Source organism: Talpa europaea, assembly GCF_964194135.1.
Source record: "Talpa europaea genome assembly, chromosome: 2".
Lineage (NCBI taxonomy): Eukaryota > Metazoa > Chordata > Mammalia > Eulipotyphla > Talpidae > Talpa > Talpa europaea.
Genome location: NC_140068.1, coordinates 43,458,477 through 43,478,349, shown reverse-complemented (window position 1 = coordinate 43,478,349; position 19,873 = coordinate 43,458,477). Strand labels below are relative to the sequence as shown.

At 35.0% G+C, this 19,873-nt stretch overlaps 1 protein-coding gene across 2 annotated transcripts in view; it reads left to right on the top strand.

Annotated features, from left to right (window-relative positions):
* Positions 1-19,873, top strand: part of AFG1L (AFG1 like ATPase) — a gene marked incomplete at both ends in the record, with an annotated part of 132,534 nt that overhangs the window by 37,954 nt on the left and 74,707 nt on the right. For both annotated transcript variants that reach the window (XM_084259577.1, XM_084259576.1), the window contains 2 exons: positions 6,633-6,732; positions 16,648-16,706. In XM_084259577.1, the coding sequence (XP_084115703.1) occupies positions 6,633-6,732; positions 16,648-16,706 (159 nt within the window). The remainder of the gene's footprint in view (positions 1-6,632; positions 6,733-16,647; positions 16,707-19,873) is intronic.

The window sequence follows — 19,873 nt, the reverse complement described above, 5'->3', positions numbered from 1 at the left end:
CTTGTGAATGTTGTAACATTGAATGAAAAACAAGGAGCTGCTGTACTAGGCTGTTGCCTAGACAGCTGCTAAACTCTCTAGAGCTACTACTTCTAATCCCAGGTCAGTCTTCACCTTAGTTCCCTGGAGGTACTACTATCAGTGTTACTCCCATCCTGGAGTCTCAAATAAACCTCTCTTCTTTAGTTGAATCTCCTGTGCCTGTTTTCCCTCGATCTTACTGAGAATGCAGTTATTCTACTCATGATTTGCTCCTGTCATTTTCCTATGCTTGTGAAAGATAGCATAAATAGAAGTACTGTGAGGAAATATCACCATTCTTTTTTTTTTTTTTTTTAAAGATTGATTTATTTATTTATACAAGCACTGGGTACAGTCAGAAGCGCGGGAGGGTGAGAATTCACCAGAACCAGAGCGGGGAACAGAGCAGGCAGAAGGACCGAAGTACAGTGCTGAGGGGAGCACCGGGCGGCAGGAGAGGTCTGCGCACCATGCGGGACCCTCCTCTGGTGGCCGGGGAGCAGCCGGCGATCGAATCAGCGCCTCAGAGGCTTCAGGCAGCTTCGCAACCCAGCGCTCAACCGCTGCACCACCGGGGAGGCCCAAGCAAATATCACCATTCTTAATAGAAAATCTGTTACTCCAATGGAAGGAGAATTACCCAATAAATTAAAACCCAAGAATAAGGAGATTAGTTGTTCCCTAGAATGCTTCTGGCTGCAAGTAATGGAAAACCCAATTTAAAAGGACTTAAACTCTCAGGGGAGTGAGGTTATATTAAGTGAGGTTATATTAAGTAGTGTCATTACCCTGCTCAAAACTTCTTGCTTCCTTTCTGACCATGTCTCCTATACTTTCAGCCTTCATCATTGCTCCCTACTATTTCCTATCCTTTTTGCTTCCTAGATTGGGGAACCCTAATTAATAGTAGATGTTATACTGATGCTTCTTTCCCACCAGGGCTCTGAGGAAAACAAGTGCAGAGATGACAAAAACTTACTGAATACCACACTGATTGCTCTTAGTTGAGCCCAAATTTCAGGGTAGCATTCTATTATGTCAAAGTTGGCAATGTGGGAGACCTTCCTCCTATGAGCAAAGTTGGCATGAATGTCCTAGAATGAAAAATGTTAGTTGGGGCCTCCCTGGTGGTGCAGGCGGCTGAGGCTGTGGAAGCTGTCCGCAGCCTCTGCAGTGCCAGTTCCATTCCCGCCAGCCTTGGAGCAACCCACATGGCAAGCAGACCTCTCCTGTCTCGCCCACTGCTCCCCTCAGCAGTGTATTTCGTCAGTCTGCCTGCTCTTTTCCCTGATCTGTCTCTGGTGAATCCTCTCAGCCTTCCGCGCATCTGGCCTGTACCCTGGTTCTTATATAAATAAAATAAATCTTAAAAAAAAAGAAAAGAAAAATGTTAGTAGTCTTGCTCGTTTATTTCCTCTATGATTCTAAACTTGAATCTTGGAGTTTACCACTGGATACAAGAGAAGGTGAATGTCTGCATATACCCAATCCTGAGAAGAGCTAGAGAAAGTGAGAGTAGGTCAAGCATGTGTCCCCTGAGGGCAGACGTGGTCACTGGGCAGAGCATGGATTTCCTAGTTTCAGTCTATGAACTGTCTCTGCTAGTCTTCAAGGAACTTCTCTAGCACACCAAGACTGGGGTATTGCAAGTCCAAATCTCTGCTTGCTCCCCATTCCTAAAGTCCAAGAGGGCAAAAGAATGTCCCAAAATAGCACTATCCAGCACTCTGATTCCTCACATACACACACTTTAGAATAAACAAGCAGACCCTCTGCACTGGTATTCTTTCTGCATGGAACCAGTCTCTTGTAGATACTCATGAGTCTCTCACTTCTTCAGATCTTTTGTTCAGTTATCTCCTTGACCAGGCCTATCCTTACACCCTATTTAAAATTGCGATTTGGGGCCTCCCCGATGGCGCAGCAGTTGAGCACTGGGTTGCGAAGCTGCCTGCAGCCTCTGCAGTGCCAGTTCGATCCCCAGCTGCTCCCCAGCCACCGGAGGAGGGTCCCACATGGCGCACAGACCTCTCCTGCCGCCCGCTGCTCCCCTCAGCAGTGTACCTCGGTCGGTCCTTCTGCCTGCTCTGCTCCCTGCTCTGACTCTGGTGAATTCTGTCACCCTCCTGCGCTTCTGACTGTACCCAGTGCTTGTATAAATAAAATAAATAAATAAATCTTTAAAAAAAAAATTAAAAAAATAAATAAATAAAATAAAATTGCGATTTATCATTGACCCTAGCATTTCTAATACCCCTTGCCTGCCTTTTCTTTCATAACATATATTACCTTAAAAGTAAATTTTCTTACTTATTATGTTTTCTGTTTTTTATAGATAGTTCTCCTCAGGGAGGTAAACTTAAAAGGCACAACTCTTTGTTTTACTAATTGATGTGTCTCAAATATCTAGAATAGTGCCTAAGACACAGTAATGAGTAAAGATAAGAAATGATTAACTCCTATTACAAAATATGATAGCTACTGAAGTAGTCCCCTAAGTCCTACTTCCCTTATACATAGTAACACACATTTTTTTCCTGTCAACATACTGAATTATCTTAACATTTGTGTCTAATTAATAGATGAAAAATGGTATCTCATTGTTTTAATTAGTATTCTTTTAATTAATACTATGGTTGAATTTTTCCCATGTTTGCTTATTTACTAGTAAAAGTCTATTTTTTTTTAACTCTCTTTGAGGCAGTATCCATTTGTTTATTGGAATGCTTACATTCCATCTATTATATATATTCTATAATAATATTACCTACTGTTTGAGTCCTTTCTGTGTGCCTGTGTTCTTAACTACTGTGTTTTGCTGTGTATCATTCCATCTACAGACAAACTTCTATACAGTAATATAAATAATATGGAATTATCCTAACATATTTAGGTAATGATCATAGTTAACATTTTTTTAAAAGATTTATTTATTTATGCATATAAGAACTGGGGTATAGGCCACGGGTGTGGGGAGGCATGAGAGGATTCGCTAGAGACAGAGTGGGGAGCAGAACAGGCACATTGACTGAAATACACTGCTGAGGGGAGCAGTGGGCAAGACAGGAGAGGTTTGCTGCACCATGTGGGTTAGCTCCCTGGCAGGGGATCAAACTCATGTGCAGTGGCTGCAGATAACTTCATAGTGCTAAGACTTAACCCCTTGCCACCAGGGAGGCCTCATAGTTAATATTTTTGAGGACTTACTATAGGCATCACAACAAATTTGCAAGGTAGATGTTATTACTGACATCATTATATTGACGAAGAAATTCAGTGTCAGAGAGGTTAAGTAACTTCTCCAAGGTCACACAGCTGGTAACTCAGTTTAAATCCATTATCAGTGCTTTTAGTCACTAGTATTAACAGCTTTGTCAGATGTTCTCCTTGGCATATGATGAATCCTATTATGTGTTTAAATATACAGATCCAGAGTTGGATGGGATTTTAGTGGATGTTTTAATGATAGAACCAAAAAATTATCCTTAAGTCTATTAAACCTACTATATAATACATTACTGATTTACTAGAAAATAAAGTTTAGGCACTTTATTTTAATGACAACATGTCTACAGTCACTACTTTTAAAATTGAGTCTTATTAGTTGTCTTAATTTTTAAGTAGTTATTGGCCTTTTGGTGGTGTTAATGTATTATTTTACTAGGGAGATGAATGGGAATTATTGCTGCTTAAGAACAAGTGTATACTCTTGAATTGAGGGGATTTTTAAGATTCTGTTTTGTAGCATTCAGCTTTTGCACTTGTGGAGTGTATTTTTCATTAGCTTGGTCATTTTTAAGCGAGCATTGCAGTTTCACTTGTGGTATCAGATACACAATTACTATTTGAGAAATGTGTCTAGGAAGATTGTTTTTATAAGTTTTAGTTACTGAAATAAAAGAATAGCTTTTCCTCAAAGTTTTCTTTTGGGTTTTCATTATGTCCTCCTTGAATAATTGTGTTTCTGTTAAATGGTTTGTAATTCTAAAGATATCACAATGCTGAAGGAAACCGATTTTTTAAAAAGGTTATTTCTTCTCTCTCTTTTCAGGGACACTGGACAGATGTTTACTAATATGGTCAAACCCCCTCCTCCCCCCAAGAAAAGAATTCTGATTAGCAGAATATCATGCAAAATTCTCCTCTATATGCTATCAATATCATTTAAAAAATAGTTTTGACCGTTTTTATAAAACAGCAAAGCTATTAAAAACTGCTAATAAAAAATAGGTGCTTATTTTTGTGCTAATACTAATTACTGATAATGCATGCTTATGTTTGTCACTCATTACATGGCACTGTACCAATCAGTGGATGACTGAGACTCAAGCACTTACACATGTAAATTAGCCATTAGATTTTTTTCTTTTTTACTTGAGTCATAATGGAAAGCAACTCTAGGTCATAAAAAATCTTTTCTCTTTAATGCTAATGAAATGTCTCCACTCTCTGTATTAGCACACTACCCTTATTGGTAATCTGTAGCCTCCTCTTTTGTTCCTGGTGGTAATGAAAGGCTGGGTGCTGAAAAAGCCCGCTCTCCAAGAATGTGTGGCCAATTGTCTTCTGTTCACTTATACTGTAAAATTACTGTTCCCCAGTGAAGCTGAACAAGTGCCGGGACAAGATCAAAAGAGTGTACACTGGCACTCAGCTATACCAGGTGACTCCTGCTTTATTAATTAGCCATAGCTTCTTCAAGTTAATTTACTCTGATAGAGCAAAAACATTCCGTAACACAAAAACAGCAAATTATAATTCAACCACAAGTCTTTGTTGTTTGCTATCCTCAATTTTCGGTTTTAAACCTTTGCACGTCATTCTAAGCTATGTCCTTTTACTTTCCTGTACCGTAGGGCACAAAAGCTATTTTTAATTTTTTTCAAAAACATCAATGATATAGTCAAATGACTATTTCTTAGTCTCTAAAATTGGGTACAAGTCAGTGTATTGAGAATCCAGTTTAAAAGTGCAGTTGCTTCTAAAATTTACAAGCTTATTTTGTCCTCTCATCAGAAATGCCACTGGTGCGTAAACATTTGAAAAGGACATTCTCTGTGTTTTTGCAGAAGCAAAATTTGACAGTGATTCTAAACTCTGAATTAGAATAATATCAGTACCACTTTCCTTTACATTTTAATCACCATTTTGCATGTTTCTGAAGTCTTTTTAATGTAAGGAATCATTAGTCATTTTTTAGCTGATGGTTTAAAGTTATAACCTCAAACAGCAAAAATACAAAAAAAGACCTTCATATCCCTACTTTCTGGTTACATTTTATTTTGTACAGGTGGAGGGAAGGAAATAAACTTTTGAGTACAGTTTCAGCTGTAGAGAGATAACTGATTTAGACATGTGCAACCCAGGTTGTTGTGAATTGTTATAATCATCTAGTTTATATTTTGATCTAATTTGAAAGACTTCTGCTAGTTTCTATATATTGTAACATAGCTTAAAAATATATATTGTGAATATAAAGCAAGTTTTATTATGATAATCTGAAATGTACTATTAAATAAAGGTCAAGGTGGTTTTACATTGGAAATATCTAAAACCCATGTTATTATGTTCATTATATTTGTATAAATACATAGAAATTGCAATGTTAATATCAGTCTTCACTATATTTATTTTTGAAGTCAGCTTCCTTCCTTCATTTCTGTATTTCTTTGTGATTTTTTAAAACCTTTTAAAATGTTATAATTAAGCTTATTAATTGTGGATTAGAAAAATAATTTTAGAGAAGATCAATAGTTATGACAACTTAGATGACATAGGTTTATCTGCATCATGCATTTCTGGTTTGTGAGAAGTTATTTTTTTAAAGCACAGTGTTAATTATTCTTGTAAGTTTTTATTTTTGAAATTTTTTTGGTAGAAGGAATATTTGTGTTTGCGAAGGTTAGCAGAGGCTGGCTGTGCTGGAAGTGACTGCAGTGCCTTTTGATTATTCATGGACAGTAATAGAAGGCACTTAAAAAGAACAATGAAATTGCTTATTTTTGTGATGGGCCATCTGTTGAATTGTTTTGTGCAACAATTGCACAATAGTATCTATGTCATATCATTCTATTTTCAACAGCAGCTGATTATGTCTCACTGGCTACTTGTCCTTATTTCTAAAGTCCCATGACAATTTAAAGTCACCTTTTTAGAGACCTTTGCCAGAAAGGTATTAGAAATCTCAAATAGTCTATGTATTTTTCTTCTCTCTCTCTCTCTCTCTTTTGGTGGGGGTTGGGGTGGAGGTAGGGTGGCTATGATAGGAATTGGAGGAGGGAATTTGTCATGTTAGTCCTAATTAATTGGACTTCCTAAATGTTTAGAACAATTATGTGTGCTTTCCACCTGTAGTTCTATAAAAGAAGTTAACACAGAACCATTTGATAATTTGCATAGAAATGATAAGCTTGCAAAAAGAAGAGTCAAGTTTAAAAGACTATTATACAGTCTTTCATGCTTTTAATTATCTATGCTCTTTTCTTCATGATAATTAGAATTTTTCTCTTGGAATGCACTTACATCTTAAAAAAAAAAAAAAGATGAGCCATTAGCAAATTTGTTAGAACAGAAATGAAATTAAAATAAAACAAATGTGTTGTTGTCCATAGGTCACTGACATTGCTGATGCCATGATTCTGAAACAGCTTTTTGAAAATCTGTTCAAAAACGGGGTCGTCGTTGTGGCAACATCCAACAGGCCGCCGGAAGGTAAAAACAAACACTGCACTAGTCTCACCCAATTAGGTGGAAACTAACAAGCTTTTAGAAATTCATAATTTTGTATTCTTTTTATTGTGTTAATAAACCTGAAAACTTTTCTTATTATTAGTTTTATAACAATCTGAAAAATCAGTTAATGTTTGTATTTCAAAAAGTTAATTCTTAGATAGCTAAATCCAGGTGACCTGTGCCTGATGCACTTGCTATTAGTCATATGTGCATATCAAAAAATGCAAGTCTTTCTAGCTGTTTTTTGGAGTCCATAAAAGAAACTCAATAAAATGAAAGGCAAAACTTCTAATTATATTTTAGAAAAAGTCTTAAAGCTTGCTTCCATAAGCAGTTTCTATTTAATTGATCATTTCTACAATAATATTTGTAGCTTATTAGGAAATGGTTTAAGAGTTAAAATATAAGTAATGTTTAGATAAAAACAAAAAGTTTGAAATCGTGTATTTTTCAGTCCTTAATGTGGTCAATTGAAGGATTTAATAACCAAAAATAATACCTTATGCATGCTTAATGTTGGCATTTTCCTTCCCCCAGATATCTGACTCAGTGTTTAACTCCTTCCAGTCTTTCCTTCAAAGGTACTTTGCCTTCAAAGGTGAAACCTAGATTTATTTCCCTACTTGAATCTACAACCCGTCCCTTTACATCAACCTGCTTCTTCTCTCTACCAGCTCTGTTTTTTTCTTGTAGCACTTGTGGACCCATTATGTAATTTCCTAATTTATTATATTTATGTATTATTGTCTGTCTGTATTGTCTGTATAGTTTCATGAGACCAGAGACTTTTCTGTTCATGAATGCTTTCTAAGCACCTAGAGCAATGCTTTGCACATAGATGTATCTTAGTCATGGAATAATGTTAGTCTTAGAAAATTAGTTTTAGAATAAATGTTGAATGAGTGCATATTTTATTTTATTTTATTTTTAAAGATTTATTTATTTATACAAGAACTGGGGTCAGGTCAGGGGCGCGGGAGGGTGAGAGAATTCACCAGAGAGAGCATGGAGTAGAACAGGCAGATGGACTGAAGACACTGCTGAGGGGAGCAGCGGGCGAGGCAGGAGAGGTCTGCCATGCCATGTGGGTATCTCCCTGGCCGGCTGGGAATCAAACCTGCACTGCAGAGGCTGTGGACAGCTTCACAGTGCAGCTCTTAACCCGCTGCGCCACCAGGGAGGCCCTGAGTGCATATTTTAAAAGAATCTTTCTGGCTACAATACTGAGAATAGACTGTGGGAGTGAGGTTTTGAAGTTGGAAGTAAGGAGATAATTTAGGAGGCCATTCCAACAATCCTGAGCTGGTGAGAGTGGCCTGGATTTATTCTGGCTGTATTTTACAGATAGAGCCAAAAAGATTTACTGATGGAGCGAATGTGTAGGGTATGAAAACAGAGAATGGGCTCAAGAATGACTCAAAGGTTTTGGCCTGAGCATTTGGAAGAATGTAGTTACCAAGATGTGAAGTGTCTTAATAAGGTAAAAAGTAAGCCCCTACTCCTTGCAGGTAGATTTGGAAGACCTGAATAGATAAGGGAATTAATAAGGCTATCTTAGGGAGGAGGCCATAAAACTGACCACCATGACCAGAAAAACCAGCCCAGCTCCAGGAATGCAGAAACAGAGGCCAGGACATATTTTTGTGTCAAAGGCCAGAGCCAGAGACTAGATACCCCAGCAGATAACTGGTGCATACTGGTGCCCCAAGTTAGAAAGCCCTTGAAAACAGAATATAAAAGAGAGCCTCAAATCCTCCTTTGGGCACAGACTTCTTCCCCCTCACTCTCTGCTTCTCTTAGCAAATCTGCCTTTTCTGTTCTCCACTCTGTCTCTTTCATGCCCATACCTTTGACCTCACCCCGATGTTTCTCCCCACTACATGGAGGACTACGAGAGAAACACATTGGGTAGGGAGATGGAAGTATATATATGGATATATGTGTGTGTGTATGTATATATATGCATATATATACGTATATATATAAGTATATATACGTATATATATACACACATGCACACACATATAGTATATAAATAAATATATAAAAGTATATATATAAATAATCTATGATATATAAGGTAGATGCATGTAAGAATTTGGGTTTCAATAGAAAAATTTGTACTGGATATATAAATTTCAGAGTCATCATTCTTAAAGGAAGCTGAAAGGAGCAGTTAGTGAGGTAGAAAGAAAACCAAGAGAATATCAAGTGAGGAGAGAATGGTTGCCTTTTTAATGCTACTACGAGATGAAAATGAGGTTGAGAATTGACCATTGGAATTGGTAACATGGAGTTCACTAGTAAACCTGACAAGAGCATCATAATAATGTGAATTTATGTTTAAAATAAACGATGTCACATTGATGATATAATTGAATTTGTAATCTGGGAATATACCCAGATCTTACTATATGAGCTGCTGTCAAACTAGGGCTCTTTCATTATGTACATGTATATTTGGTTTCTTTTCTTCCTGTTACATTTTTAATTTACTAATTTGTTTTATTTTACTGATTTTTATTGTTATCTTTTGAAATATGATTTTAATGTAAATTATATTTAGCTATGACTGCTTTAACATTTATAAGCTTGGTAATCATGCTTTTCTGTTATCTTCAGCTATTCATTAATTAAAATGCATAAATAGGATAGAACTGAGTTTAGACTACTTATTTTAAGGAACCATCAGTTAATTAGTCAATACTTTTGGGTCCAGTAATTCAAACAATAGTTATGTCTAATCTGCTACATTAGAAAATAATTATGAATTATTTTTTAAATGTGCTTACTAAAGCCCGTATAATGTTATATATAGCATTCTTGTGATTTTTCTAGTGTAGCAACCCTGTGAGCCAAGGAATGAACTTTTTATATTAGATTATCTATCTAGGTGGAAGTGAGGTTTGACTCTAGCTAGTTAACTTGTTGACTTAACAGCATCATCAAGATTACCTTTAGCTATTCAGCAATAAGCCTATGTTTGTTTAGCAAGATATCAGAACAAGTTTAGAATCCCCTTCTAGCAAAGAATGCTGAGAAAATAATTGCAGTTGGCTGCTCTGGGTACTACAGTATGGCAAACAGGGAGAGGTGATGGAACATTTTGGAACTCATTGCTTTATAGGAGTGAACTATTTGGTAGTATTTTGCTGAGATATTTGTAATTTTATGTTCATCAGAGATACATAATTTTCTTTTTTTGTGATGGTTTGGCATCAGAGTAAAGTAAGCCTCAAAATTGTTTATATTCTCTTTTGTTTCTCTTGCGGTTAAAGACAAATGCACAAAGGTGTTATTGAAGCCTATGTCTTAGAGTGTTTTGCTTATGTTTTCTTCTATGAATTTTATGGTTAATTTTTGTATATGATGTGAGATAGTAGTCTAGTTTCATTCTTTTGCATATAGGTGTTCCATTTTCCCGGCACCATTTATTGAAGAGACTTTGTTTTCTCCAATGTATTCTTTCTTTCTTTCATTCTTTTCTTTCTTTTCTTTTCTTTCTTTCTTTCTTCATACATACATACATACAAGCACTGGGTACAGTCAGAAGCGTGGGAGGATGACAGAATGCACGAGAGCCAGAGCGGGGACCAGAGCAGGCAGAAGGACTGAAGTACACTGCTGAGGGGAGCAGTGGGCAGCAGGAGAGGTCTGCGCGCCATGCGGGGCCCTCCTCTGGTGACCGGGGAGCAGCCGGGGATCGAACTGGCGCTGCAGAGGCTGCGGGCAGCTTCGCAACCCAGTGCTCAACCGCTGTGCCACCAGGGAGGCCCCAATGTATTCTTTTAGCTCCTCTGTCTTAGATTAACTGTCCATGAAGTGTGGATTTATTTCAGGACCCTCAGTTCTGTTGCATTGGTCTGTGTGTATATTTTTGTTCCAATACCAGAGTTTTAACTAATAGAACTTTGTAGTGTAATTTGAAGTCTGGAAGTGTGATACCACCATTCTTCCTCATTTTTGTCAGAATTGCTTTGGTTTTGGGGTTTTTTTGTGGTTGCATATGAATTTTAGTAATGTTTCTTCTGTTTTTTTTTGAAAATGCCATTGAAACTTTGCATTGACTTGTATATTGCTTTGAGTAAGATAGTCCTTTTAACAACATAAATTCTTCCAGTCCATGAGCAGACAGTATCTCCATTTCTTTGTGTTTTCTTCTATTTCTTTTAACAATGTCTTCACCCCTTTTGCTAAGTTTACTCCTAGATATTTAATTCTTTTTGAGGTGATGGTAAACGGGTTGCTTTCTTTTTCTTCCTCTTTTAGCTTGATGCTTTCATAGAGGAAGGCAACTGATGTTTTGTAAATTGATTTTGTAATCTGTCATTTTGCTATACAGATTTATTGCTTCAATTAAATTTTTAGTGAGTCTTTAGGGTTTTCTATGTGTAGCATCCTGTCATTTGCAAGGAGTGATAGTTTTACTTAATCTTTCCCAATTTGGGTTCATTTTATATCTTTCTCTTGCCTAATTGCTCTCGTTAGGACTTCCAAAATTATGTTAAATAGTGGTGGTAAAAGTGTGTAGTCTAGTCTTGTATCAGATCTTAGCAGAAAACCTTTCAGTTTTTCACCATTGAGAATGATGTCAGCTGCAGGTTTGTCTTATATAGCCTTAATTATATCGAAGTATGTTCCATCTGTCCCCATTTTTTGAGGGTTTCGGTCATAAGTGGGTGTTGAATCTTATCAAATGTTTTCTCAGCATCTATTAATATGATCATATGATTTTTATATTACCTTTTGTTTATGTGGGGAATTATGTTGATTGACTACCTGGTTATAGTGTATAATCTTTTTAATGCACTGTTGAATTCATTTTGATAAGATTTTGTTGAGGATTTTTGCATCAGGGAATTGATCATAGTTTTCTTTTTTCTGTTGTCTTTGTCTGGGTTTTATATCAGTTAATATTGGCCTCATAAAATGTGTTTGAAAGTATTCCCTCTCAGAGTTTTTTGGAAGAGTTTAAGAAGGATAGGTATTAGTTCATCTCTAAAAGTTTGGTCGAACTTGCTAGTGAAACCATCTGGTTCCTGGATTTTTGTTGAGACACTTTTGATTAGTTTCAGTTTCCTTGCTTCTAATTGATATGTTCAGGTTTACTATTTCTTCCTAATTCAACGTTGGTTTGTTTTATATTTCTAAATATTTGTCCATTTCTTCTAGGTTATTCAACTTACCAGTATTCAAATGTTCATAGTAATCTCTTATGATCCTCTGAATTTCTGAGATGTTCTCATTCACCTCTGTTTCTCCCAGTTTTCCCTTGTGAACCTAGTTAGAGGTTTATCTATTTTGTTAATTTTTTTTCAATGATCCAGCTTTTGGTTTCATTAATCTTTTGGACAGCCTTTTAGATTTCTATTTCATTTAATTCTGCTCCAATTTTCATTGCTTTATTCCTTCTACTTGCTTTTGGTTTCGTTTCTTCATCTTTTTCTAGTTCATTAAAGTGAGACATAAAATTATTTAAGTTCTTTCTTCTTTCTTTTTTTTTAATTTTTCTAGAGGCATGTTTTTATTTATTTATTTGTTTATTTTGTTTATACATGCACTGGGTACAGTCAGAAGCACGGGAGGGTGAGAGAATTCACCAGAGCCAGAGCGGGGAGCAGAGCAGGCAGAAGGACCGAAGTACGCTGCTGAGGGGAGCAGCAGGCGGCAGGAGAGGTCTGCGTGCCATGTGGGACCCTCCTCCGGTGGCCGGGGAGCAGCCGGGGGTCGAACCGGCACCGCAGAGGCCGCGGGCAGCTTCGCAACCCAGCGCTCAACCGCTGCGCCACCAGGGAGGCCCTCTTTCTTCTTTCTTGATATGGAACTGTATTGCTATATACTTCCCTCTTAGTACCGTTTTTGCTGTGCCCTATCAGTTCTTTTTTGATTTCCTCATTAATCCAAGTCATTCTAGTTGTGGGTCATTCAATCTCCATATACTAGAAATTTTTCCTGCTTTCTTTTTGATTTCTAGTTTGATAGCATTGTGATCAGAAAAGATACTTGATATGGTTTCAGTCTTCATGAATTTATTGATAACTGTTTTGTGACCCAGTATTTGGTCTATCCTGGAGAATGTTCCATGTGCACTTAAGAATGATGTATATTCAGCTTTTTAGCTGTGCAATGTGCCAAGAATGCCTATGAAGCCCATGTGGTTTGATTCTTTGTTTAAAGCTGTTGTGTCCTTACTTGTTTTCAGTCCGGTTGATCTGTCCATTGGTGAAAAAGGGGTGTTAAAGTCCCCTAAGTGTTTAGCAGTCTTAAACACTTTGACTCTAATCCTAGGTGTGTGTCAATTACTAACTGGGAATGCAGAAAATTCTTTAAAAAACACTGAATATCAAGTTTCTTTATCTTTTAAATGAAGGTGGAAATATCTGCTTTGTAGTATTGTAATGACTATGTACAGTATTTAACAAGTTGCCTGATTCCTAGTCAGTATTACATATCTTTCAGTTCCTTTTGTTTGTCATTTGTCTTCAGCACTTACTTCAGTGTAGCCATGTAGTAGGAATTTGTGAATGTATATTAAATTGAATATAAACTACAGTATATCAAATGGGAACATTTAACTAGGTGAATTATCCATACATTTAGTAAAATACTCTTTGAACTCCAATTAGTTTTTTAAAAAGAAACTAAGTAGCTGTTGCTGCTTAAATGGTCTAAGGGTACCATTTTCTTTTTAAAAAAATACTAAAGTAAGACTCTCCTGGAATGGTAAATCAGATTACTTCCATAAAGCCATATAATTCATATAATTATTTTGTGTTAGTTTATAGGAAAACTACTTTTAATGACCTGTCTTAAAAGTTTTTCTTTTTCTAAACTGATGCATACTAATATAAATAAGCATTATTCATTCTGTTAGTTTTGACACTTGGATTTTTAAGGAAAAGATCTGCATAGCCACGAGAAGTTCCAAAGTATTTATGTAGATCTTTGTAATTACTTTAAAAATCCTCTTTGCATGTATTTCATTTGTAAGTATTATTATAGTTATTCAGTGTGGAGAATGTAGAGGTCCTTAATACCATGCTCAAAAAATGAATGTCCCATAATTCCAATACTCTATCTTATCTGACCAAGTGCTCATTTAGCTCTGTTTAGAAATCATTAAAAAATTGTAGGCAAGAACTTCTGATGAATTTTTAAATAGTATTTAGTAAATAGTGACAAATGTTGACATAAATGTACTATAAAATCTGTATGTCTAAAAAAATAATATTAACTAAGATTAAGAATTTTGGTAGCTGAATAACATTTCAGGAAATGGATCTATTGCTTTGATAATTAGCATAATATTTGAATTGCAAAAAAACTCCTCAATATAATGAGTACAGTCCTTTTTCACTTAAGTGTCTTATAAAAACCTTAAAGGTTTTCAAGCCAAACAAATTCTGTTTAGAATTTTGTTTAGAAAATACTTCCCAGAGTATGAAGTTTGAATTATAGAGCCTTGTAAAGCCTTATTTTTTTAAAAGTTAATCCTTTAAAAATTATATATTGAAGACTTAAAGGCATTGTTACTATACTTTAACTTTGCTGATGAGTGGAAATCTTTTAATCAAGACTATTACAAGTGGATCTTTACATTTCTCATTGCTATTAACCTACAATTCTATAATTATGTTCTTCGATATTCATTAATGCATGTTTTTTCCCCAATAAATTTTAAAAATATATTGAGGCATAATTGATATACATAAGTGGTACATATTTAAAGGGTACAATTTCAAAAATTGACATTATATATATATATATATCTCATCATCACCACAATTAATACAATGAACATTTCCATCACATCCAAAACTTTTCCATGACTCTTCCTTTTACATTTCTTGCTACCTTCCTTTTCCCCTTCCCTAGGCAACCACTGTTTTATACCCTGTTATTTTGTATTAGTTGTCTTTTTCTAGTTTTATATAAATTAAATCATACCATATGTACCTTTACTTAATATTTTTTGGTCTTATCTTTTTTCTCTGTGTAATTATTTTAAGATTCACATACTTTGTTATTTGTATAGCAGTTTATCCCTTTTATTGCTGAGTAATATTTCTTTCTAGAGATAAGCCACAGTTTATCTTTCACCTAATAATGGACATTTGTATTGCTTCCAGTTTTTGACTATTACAACCAAAGCTTCAATTTTTAGCTGTTATGAATAAAACCACTATAAACATTACTACTGTAAACTACTATAAACATTGTTTTAAAAGTTATTTGATTTCTGATTTTTACCACTAACTGGAAATTATTAACTCTTAAAATTTTTCCACCTTTCCCAGCAACTTGGTAATTAGGGAAGACTATTAAACTATCTCACCTTATAGTCATTATCTTCATTTTACCCATTTTATTCATTTGAAGTTTTGACGGTAGAGAAGAAAAGATTTCATTATGAATTTTGAAATCCTAACAGCCTGACCAGCATTCTTACCTTTATAATATCCCCAGGTAAAAATTTTAAATGTAATTGAAGTCTCTACACCTTAATTAACATATCTACATATCTTTCTTCACTAAAATAATGTTATGATGAATATTTTCCTAAAGAGAATGTTTCTTAATGATATTTTATTTCTATAAGTAAATATGGCAGTTGAAGTTGTCAAATTTTCTGTAAAGAAGGAATTAGAGATAGGATCCCTTCATACAATACTTTACAAAATTGAGATACAGAATCTGATTTATAATTATTATTGCTATGAAAAATTTTTAGTGCTCTATTTTTATAACTTTTTACTTTTAAAATCTCATTTCTTATATAGTTGACTTTTAAAAAGAATGTTTTATGTACAACAAAGTTTCTTGAAAAAATATTCCTTTCTAAGTTTCCACTTTTTTTTTTTTAAGATTTATTTATTTATTCATACAAGAGCTGGGGTGCAGGCCAGAGATGCGGGGGGGGGGGTGAGAGGATTCACCAGAGACAGAGCAGGGACCAGAACAGACAGACTGACTGAAATACACTGCTGAGGGGAGCAGCGCATGAGGCAGGAGAGGTCTGCTACGCCATGTGTGTAGCTCCCTGGCCGGGCAGGGATCGAACTCGTGCTGCAGAGGCTGTGGATTGTTTCATAGTGTGGTGCTTAACCCCTTGCACCACCAGGGAAGCCCTAAGTTTCTACTTTTAAAGAACAATATACAAAGCTTAAAATGTCTTGCCCCTTTCCACTTTTGCTCTTGACAGTGTGTGTGTGTGTGTGTGTGTGTGTGAGAGTGTGCGTGCATAGATGTGTAGTGTGAGACATACATCTATCTATAAGTATATATGTCACCACTCTAAGATAATAAATATTACCTATTTATGGTATGTAATTGCTTGAAACTTATAGTCTATTAAAAGTGGAGTTTTAATTTTTAGGTAATTTCTTTTAAAGTAAAGTGGCCGTAATGTCAAATATATAACTGGGATAGAAATACATGCACAGTTCTGTCTACTGATGTGTTTTAAGAGCCTTATTTTATTATATACTCTTTATTCTTTTCTGACAACTTTTATTATAGATTGAGAAAGGGAGAATAGGGGTTTTTTCCCAGTAGAATACTACATATCTAAATATTATATACTTTAAAAATGTATCTTATTATGCAGGGTTATTGATCATTTATGTTATCTCCACTTTTTATTATTTTTATTATGGGTTAAAGTTAATTAGATTTAATGGCTTTTGATTTTCTTTCTGTGATTATTAATATGTTTTTTCTTAATAAGAATATAGTGACTTTTGTGTAATCTTGAATAGAATTCAATTTTGGTTACTTTTCTTCTCTTTTGATCCTTTAGCTCTTTTATTAGAGGAAGCATTATTTTCCAGGGCAAAATATAAGCTAGCATTATGATATAAACTAAATAAAAAACAAATACCATTTTTTTTTCAGATCTCTATAAAAATGGACTCCAAAGAGCAAACTTTGTACCATTCATAGCTGTTCTGAAGGTAAAGAAAATCACTTACTTATATTCAATGACTAATATATTGATTGATAATCAGAGACTTAGAGATTGCCATGTCTTACATTCAAGCAGAATTTGTTTTGATAGTCAAAAACACTAATGGAGAATAGAATTTTTTATATGGTATCATTAATGTACACAGAAAAAAATACAAAATATAGTCTAAATTATTATCTAACAAACATTTGGTAGTTTGCATTTTATAAATTTTAATTTGAGATTTGCTCATAAATATTATAGAGATGTTTAAACTTATACATTGATTTCTGAAAAAATGTTTAATGTTCCCTGTTTCCTTCAGGTTAATGGCCATTAATATGTTTTCCCAGCTATTAAAGTTGCTATTCTAGAGTAGCATTATTACAAAAATATTCTAATATATTTAAATGTGATTGCCATCAAGTTATCATGAAATTATGTCAAGTTGAGGCACATAAATAGTTTAAATATTTGTGTGTATTATCACTGCATAGAGTTTAAAATAGTCTTCATTACAATATGATTAAGAATAAAATTGTCAGGCCTCCCCGGTGGCTCCGCGGTTGAGCGCTGGATTGCGAAGCTGCCCACAGCCTTTGCAGCGCTGGTTGGATCCCCGGCCTCCGGGCAAGGGTCCTGCATGGCGTGGCAGACCTCTCCTGCCACCCCCTGCTCCCCTCAGCAGTGTACTTCGTCTGTCTGCCTGTTCTGCTCTCCGCTGTGGCTCTGGTGAATTCTCTCACCTTCCTGCGCTTCTGACAGTACCCAGTGCTTGTATAAATAAATAAATAAATAAATCTTAAAAAATAAATAAATAAAACACTTAAAAAAAAAAGAATAAAATTGTCTCCTTTTTCCATGTTAATTTTAAGTAATTTTTACATAATTATTCAGTAATTTTACATTGTACTAATATTTATTGAGAACCTACTATGTGAGAAGTGCTACATTAGGCATATTAAATAAAATAATCATGAAATAGGCCAAGTTTCTTGCTTGTAAATCATTTATCAGTCATATAATATGTGAACTAATACCTATAACATAAAGCAAAATCTAATAATTATCAAAAAGAAGTATAATTATGTGCCCAAACATAATTTCCATTATTCATCAGTACATAATTTTTCCCAGTCCTTAACAACATAGCTGAATTTAAATAAAACAAACCTTAAACCTTAATTCTTATCTAGAAGTAAAAACGTTTTATCTTCAAATATCTAAAGACATAGTCAGACAATCATTTTGAAATATAGTTTAGTTGGAATTGTTGTTGGTGCCAAACTTTATTTCCTGTGCTATACTTAGGATAATTCAAACATCTGTTTTCTTGACCAATTTTAGGTTCCCAGAGGATTTTAATTTCTCTGAGATATTTATAGATGTAGGGAAAAGTACTTCTTCAAGACTTATGCTGTTAGTACTTTTTTCCCCTTTTATATTCATGTTTTGCATTAGGAAGAAAGTAAATTTGCAGTGTTTTCTCCACTCTAAAGTAATATGGTGTATATAGACCCCCAAATATAAACAGGGAAGCTAAGAAAAATAGGTACTAAAAATAGTATCTTCATATAGTATAATATATACAAAATATAAAGAGAGAAGGCTCACAAAATGAAACTAACTAAAAGGTTTGTGGGGAACTTTGTAGTTGTACTTAAAAACCCAAACCTTATTTCTTGGCCACTAATTTTTCATATTTTAATACATAATAGCATTATTAATGAAGAACTAAATTGGCCAGACTGATTTTAGTTCCCTTCCCCACCCTTAATGTATTTGAAGAGGAAGGACACCCAGAAAAGATGAATAATCTGTTTGAAATCGAACAAGAACTGAGATAAATAATAGCATAATTTAAAATTGAATATGACCTCTAAAGTGCCAGGGCAACTAAATGCCAGATTGGATGAGAAAAGATCTAAGATGTCTCATTTATTCAAAATGACTTTTCTTATATAACAAAGCATCAGACAATGAAATAATCAATAGAGCTGGTTTCTGAGGAGCTTTGTTGGGGGCCATGAGTTTCTCTTGTAAGGAAATGTTTCATATTAACTTAAAAGGGCCCAGTGGACCATGGTGGAGGACTGTGAGTCCCTAGATGGTGGGTGTGTTGTGGTAACACACTCTGAGGGGGTGTGATCCTATACCTCTGAACATACACAGTGATGTAAAACAATGTTATCTCAATAAGAAAAAAAAATTTTTTTAAAAGATTTATTTATACAAGAACCGGGGCATAGGCCAGATGCGCGGGAGGGTGAGAGGATTCACCAGAGACAGAGTGGAGAACAAAACAGGCAGACTGACGAAATGCACTGTTGAGGGGAGCAGTGGGCCAGACAGGAGAGGCCTGCAGCGCCATGTGGGAATCTCATCCATCCGCCGGGATCGAACCCACACTACAGAGACTGTGGACAGCTTCACAGTGCTGTGCTCAACTGCCTGTGCCAGCAGGGAGGCCCTCAATAAGAAAAATTAATACAGTAAAATAACAACAAAAAAACAACACTTGCTTATCCATGTATACTAGTGAGAATTACTATTTCACTTTGGTCCAACTAAGCACAAGTCAATCTTAAAACAAATGGAGAATCTTAGTTTAATAAACAGAGAAATTTATTTAGGGGTGAAGTACAGTTTAAAATCCATTTTTTCCTTTGTGTTCTTTTCTATAAGCCAACTGATAATAAGTTTGTAATTCACTACAATAACTTATGATTCGTTGCTTGGAATATTGCAAGATAGCAAAAACTTAGGTACCTAAGTTCTTTGTAAATAATTTTACAAGGTAGTAGGAATGATGAGGACTATTAAGCTGTTAAAAAACAAAAATGTGGCATGCTCATACAATGCAATATTGTTCTGCTATAAAATGGAATGAAATTTTTGCATATGCCCCATTTCGAATGGACCTTGAAAATAAGCTCAGTGAGATAAACAGACACAAAAGGACAAAAATTATATTATTTCACTTATATGAGGTACCTAGAAAAGGCAAATTCATAGAAACAATAAAATAGAGGTTACCAGGGGCTGGATGAAGTGGCCAGTTATATTGTTTTAGAGTCTCTGTTTCGGATGACAAAAAAAGTTTTGGAAATAGTGGTAATGGGTTGCATAACATCATGATGTAATTAATGTCATTGAATTGTACACTTAAAATGG